This window comes from Mandrillus leucophaeus, unplaced genomic scaffold, assembly GCF_000951045.1.
Source record: "Mandrillus leucophaeus isolate KB7577 unplaced genomic scaffold, Mleu.le_1.0 Scaffold22, whole genome shotgun sequence".
In the NCBI taxonomy this organism is placed as follows: Eukaryota; Metazoa; Chordata; class Mammalia; order Primates; family Cercopithecidae; genus Mandrillus; species Mandrillus leucophaeus.
Genome location: NW_012102254.1, coordinates 1 through 5,848, shown reverse-complemented (window position 1 = coordinate 5,848; position 5,848 = coordinate 1). Strand labels below are relative to the sequence as shown.

The following is a 5,848-nucleotide window of genomic DNA, read 5'->3' as shown; positions in this document are numbered from 1 at the left end:
TGGTAGAGCTTGGTAGAGTGGTCCTTCCCAGATCCTTCCCCGCATACAGAGCCTGTCTCTTTTCTGATTGGTCCCTAAGGCCAGATTACCTGTCCCTATTACTGAGCAGAAGCTGATGAATGAAACAGGAGATCCCTCAGTCAAAAAAAAAAAAAGGAAAAAGAAAAATGAAGCAGGAGATCCCTTCTCTACAGCCCAGATGTAAGTCCAGCTCTGCCCTTCACCACCTGGGTGACCCTACCTCTATGAACATAGGTCCTAATCTGTAAAGGGGAGATAATGTTATTTCATCGGATCATTTAGGGAATTAAATAAGATAATGTACTTAGCAGTTTCTGGCTCTGAGTAAGTGCTTAATAAATGTTAGCAATTTTTATTATCATTGTCCTTAGCCTTGAGAACAAGCCAGGGAATAGTTTCTCAGACCAGATGCTAAGACCTAGGTAGATGGGCAATTTTCCTTGGTTTTGACAAGAAAATAATTTTATCCTGTGTATTTCTCTTGACTTTTTTGATGTGAAAAGCAGAGAGGTAAAGCATTATTTGACAGATGTATGGATTCAAGCAAGAAACTGAGGTCCAATTGCAAAGAAATGGCTTGTATAACTCAGAGCCCTGTCTGAGGAAACACAGAGGACCCTAGAGGGCGGAGAATGAACACAGCGCAGGGGCTAGTTCCAGAGTCGCATTCTCGGTTAGTTCACTTTCAAGTGTGGGTGAGGGTCCCTTGTTAGTAGGCAGAAATTTTTTTTCCCCTTCTCCAACACATATCTGCTGGCTAGTGTTTATTAAACAAAACTTTATTTTAATGTGAAATAGAATTCCTGACTTGTCCAAAATGGAGAGGCAAGGGAGCTCTTTAACAGGCTTATTGAGCCCCTTTTCCCACCTGTTCCTGTGCCAGACTTTCCCAAAGGCTTACTTGCCAATGGTTGCTCCTCAGATCTCAGGGCTAGCTCACTCTATAGGCTCCAAGCCAGAGTGATACTGCCGCCGCCGTTGTTGCTCCCACCAACCATTCAGTTTCCTGCTGTAGGGATGTAACTTGCTGTGAAGCTTTCACCTTCCTCCTTTCTTCCTGTCTTCAATGTTGTATGTCTTTGTCCTGGTGCTTTTGCCATACAGCCAGTGTTTCAAAGAAAATTTTCAGGCACTAAAATTATAGCCCTTACTCCCTTTCCAAGGAGATGTGAGATAGCTGTGGAAAAGAAGAGGGCTCCTCTGCCTCTGTGCAGAAGGAAGAGTTTACTTCTTGATAGTGTGCTAGCTCCTGAGCTAGGTGGGGGCCTTTACTCAAGAGAGCGCATTACTTGACCTCTGGACTGGTAGACTGGGCATAGCCCGTCCAAGGACAGCACCCTAACCTACAGGAACCAAGGCCGAAGACTGATTTTACCTTCTCACACTCCCGTTTCCTAAGCTAAAGCTTGCTCTGCAACACTGCCCCAGGTCTGTGGCTTAAAACAGCGATTTCCTTTGCCAGTTAATTAAGCTCACTCTTTATAAAATGTTTCAGCTTGGGGATTGGAAAGGCTCTCTGTGCCTTTCTGTCTCTGTCTATTTCTCCAAGGGTTGATGTTGATGGCTTCTGTCTTTGTCTTTACAGGGAACTCTAATGATCCAGGACAAAGAAGTTACCCTCGAGTATGTACCAAGCCTGGATTTTTGGTACTGCAAACGAGTAAGTACCAAGAATCCCTTTCTTTAGAAGTAAGCATCTGGAATAACAGCTCCTCCATATCTCTAGGAAGGCTGCCTGCTGACATGCATTCCCAAGGACAAAGCTCTTCTTCCTCAGGTCACTTCAGTTGAACAGGAGGAGGTCAAGACAAGGTCATTCATAATTTCTCCTTCCTGGCTGCTACATGTGGCCATAGAGGGTTCTGGACCTGCAGTTGGAGACACTTTCCCAAGGACATGTGCCATTATTTCTATCAGTTATAAACATAACAGTTCCTTGACATATAATATCTTCTCACCTCTCCTAGAGGTGGTCATAAAGGAATTCTTGTTTGGAAAAGTAGGTTTGGAGAGACTAGTTCTTTAAGAGTTGTACATTTTTTGGATATTCTTGGGTTTCCAAGGATATAGAACTTCAGACACCAAGGCATTTTACCTCTATTAAACTCCATATTCTCTTAGAGTGGGATATTTAAAATTTTAGGCTATACTCTTTTTTTTTTTTTTGAAACAGAGTCTTGCTCTGTTGCCCAGGCTAGAGTGCAATGGCGCAATATCCGCTCACTACCATCTCCGGCTCCTGGGTTTCAGCGATTCTCCTGCCTCAGCCTCCCAAGTAGCTGGGATTTCAGACATGTGCCACCTCGCCTGGCTAATTTTTGTATTTTTAGTAGAGATGGGGTTTCACCATGTTGGCCAGGCTGGTCTTGAACTTCTGACCTCAAGTGATCCACCTGCCTCGGCCTCCCAAACTGCTGGGATTATAGACATGAGCCACCACACCTGGCCTGCCTATTTATTTATTTATTTATTTTCAGACAGAATCTTGCTCTGTCGCCCAGGCTGGAGTGCAATGGCACGATCTCAGCTCACTGCAACCTCTGCTGCCTGGGTTCAAACGATTTTCCTGCCTCAGCCTCCCGAGTAACTAGGATTACAGGCGCCTGCCACCATGCCCAGCTAATTTTTTTGTAGTTTTTAGTAGAGATGGGGTTTCACCATCTTGCCAGGCTGGTCTTGAACTCCTGACCTCATTATCCATCCACCTCAGCCTCCCAAAGTGTTGAGATTACAGACGTGAGGCACTGCACCCAGCCGGCTATACTCTTTAAAGGTCCAGTTTGATTGCAGTGAGCATGAAAATATAATTTGTTTTCATTGCTACTACTTAGTGTCAAAAATAATTATGAAAAATGTGTAAAGTTTCTGAGCCCTGACACACTAAAAATGTTACAGTACTTGAATAAATTTAGTAAAGACGTTAGCTTAACATTCGTGTTAGTAGAATACGACTTGAATAGCTATGATTGTCATTAGCCAAAGTACTCATATTCCATGGATATACTCCCTTAGGTTGTCATTTTAGGAAGATATTTCCTTTCCTTTTATTGAGATAAAATACATGTAGCATTATATTTGCCATTGTAACCATTTTGAAGTATTAATTCAGTGACATTAAGTACCTTCACAATGTTGTGCAGCTATCAACACTATCTACTTACTAGAACTTTTTTTTTTTTTTTAATAAGAGATGGGATCTCACTATGTTGCCCAGGCTGGTCTCATAGTCCCTGGCTCAAGTCATCCTCCCACGTCAACCTCCCAAATAGCTGGGACTACAGGTGCCATCATGTTCAGCTTAATTCCAGAATTTCTTTTTTTTTTTTTTTTGAGACAGAGTCTGGCTCTGTCACCCAGGCTGGAGTGCAGTGGCCGGATCTCAGCTCACTGCAAGCTCCGCCTCCGGGGTTTACGCCATTCTCCTACCTCAGCCTCCCGAGTAGCTGGGACTACAGGCGCCCGCCAACTCGCCCAGCTAGTTTTTTTTGCATTTTTTAGTAGAGACGGGGTTTCACTGTGTTAGCCAGGATGCAGAATTTCTTTTTTCTTTTTTCTTTTTTTTTGAGATAGGATCTCACTCTGTTTCTCATGCTGGAGTACAGTGATGTGATCATGGCTCACTGCAGCCTTGACCTCCTGTACTCAAACGATCCTCTCACTTTGGCCTCTCGAAGTTCTGGGATTACGGGTGTGAGCCACCATATCTAGCCTCAGACCTTTTTTAAACCCCCAAAAGGAAACCTCATATCATTAATCAGTCACTTGCCACTTTGTCTTCCCCTAGTCCCCAGGAACCATTAATCTTTTTTCTATCTCCATGGATTTGCCAGACTCCATGGATTTGCCTAGTCTGGGTATTTCATATAAGTGGAATCAAAATATGTAAACTTTTGTGTTGGCCTTTCACCTAGCATGTTTTCAGAGTTCATGTATGTTGCAGTATTTATCAGTACCTCATTTCTTTTTGTGGCTAAATAATATGAATATATCACATTTTTTTCATCCATTGCTCAGTTGATGGACATTTGGGTTGTTTCTGCCCTGACTGGTGAATAATGGAACCTTTGTGTGCTAGTTTTTGTTTGAACAGCTGTTTTCAGTTATTTGGGGGTATGTATCCAGGAGTGGAATTGCTGGGATCATATGGTACTTTTATATTTAACTCTTTGAGGAACCACCAAACTGTGTTTATTGTATTATTATTATTATTAGCAAACTTTCATAGACCATAGCTGTACCATTTTATATTCCTATCAGCAATATATAAGGGCTTCATTTCTCCACCTGCTTGCTAACGTTTGTTCTTTTCCCTTTTTTTTGATAATAGCATCCTAATGGGTATGAAACAATATCTCATTGTGGTTTTGATTTGCATTTCACTACTGACTTTGAGAGTCTTTTTTCATGTGTTTGTTGGCCATTTGTATATCTTCTTTGGAGAAATGTTCAACCAAGTCCTTTGCCCTTTGGAATTGATTTGTATGTCTTTTTGTTGTTGAGTTGTAAGAGTACTTTATATTTGCTGGATATTAATCCCTTGTCAGATATATAATTCATAAATATTTTCTATGTGTTATGTTTTCTGTGTCTTCTGTTTCACTTTCTTGAGAGTATCATTTCTTAAAAAAAAAGAGAGAGAGAGAGAGATAAGGTCAGCCAGGTATGGCTCCTGGCTGTAATCCCAACACTTTGGGAGGCTGACGTGGGCAGATCACTTGAGCCCAGGAGTTCGAGACCAGCCTAGGCAACATGGCAAAACCCCATCTCTACAAAGAATACAAAAATTAACTGGTTGTGGTGGTGCATGCCTATAGTGCCAGCTACTAAGCAGGCTGAGGTGGGAGGATCACCTGAGACCAGGAGGTTGAGGCAGCAATGAGCCATGATAGTGCTACTGTACTTCAGTACTACAGCCTGGGTGACACAGCAAGACCTTGTCTCAAAAAAATTTCTTTTTAACCGGGCGCGGTGGCTCACACCTGTAATCTCAGCACTTTGGGAGACCGAGGCAGGTGGATCATCTGAGGTCGGGAGTTGGAGATCAGCCTGACCAACATGGAGAAACCCCATCTCCATTAAAAGTACCAAATTAGCTGGGCATGGTGGCACATGCCTGTAATCCCAGCTACTCAGGAGGCTAAGACAGGAGAATCTGCCTGGGAGGCAGAGGTTGCAGTGAGCCGAAATTGCACCATTGCACTCCAGCCTGGGCAACAAGAGTGAAACTTCATCTCAAAAAAAAAAGACAATGTTTAATTTTATTATGTACCTATTTAAATAGGCAATATTATTCATAATAGCCAAAAAATGGAAATAACCAAAATGTCCGTTGGCTGACGGATGGATGAACAAAGTTGGCATATCCATTCAATGAAATGCTATTTGACAATGAAAAGGAATAAAGTACTGATGCATGTTACAACCTAGATGAACCTTGAAAACACTATGCCAGACACAGAATACCATACATTGCACAATTCCATGTCCCTAAGGGTAAGAATGGGGGGAGGTAACTCCACTAGATTTCTTTTGGGGGTGATGAAAATGTTTCAGAATTAGATTGTGGGGATTGTTCACTACACATTTACTAAAAATCATTGAATTGTACACATAAAATAGGTAAGTTTTATGGGGTTTGTTTTTGTTTTTAAGACAGAGTCTTTGTTTGTCACCCAGGCTGGACTGCAGTGGACTGCAGTGGCACAATCTTGGCTCACTACAACCTCCACCTCCCAGGTTCAAGCGATTCTCCTGCCTCAGCCTCCCGAGTATCTGGGATTACAGGCGTGTGCCACCATACCTGGCTAATTTTGGTATTTTTAATAGA

The 5,848-nt window shown here is 42.4% G+C and overlaps 1 protein-coding gene across 1 annotated transcript in view; it reads left to right on the top strand.

Moving 5' to 3' along the window:
* Nucleotides 1–1,681, top strand: part of LOC105540470 (RNA-binding protein 6-like) — a gene marked incomplete at its 3' end in the record, with an annotated part of 110,930 nt that extends 109,249 nt beyond the window's left edge. The window contains exons 7-9 of the mRNA XM_011981134.1: nt 80–201; nt 969–1,032; nt 1,607–1,681. Of these exons, the coding sequence (XP_011836524.1) occupies nt 80–201; nt 969–1,032; nt 1,607–1,681 (261 nt within the window). The remainder of the gene's footprint in view (nt 1–79; nt 202–968; nt 1,033–1,606) is intronic.
* Nucleotides 1,682–5,848: the final 4,167 nt, after the last annotated feature.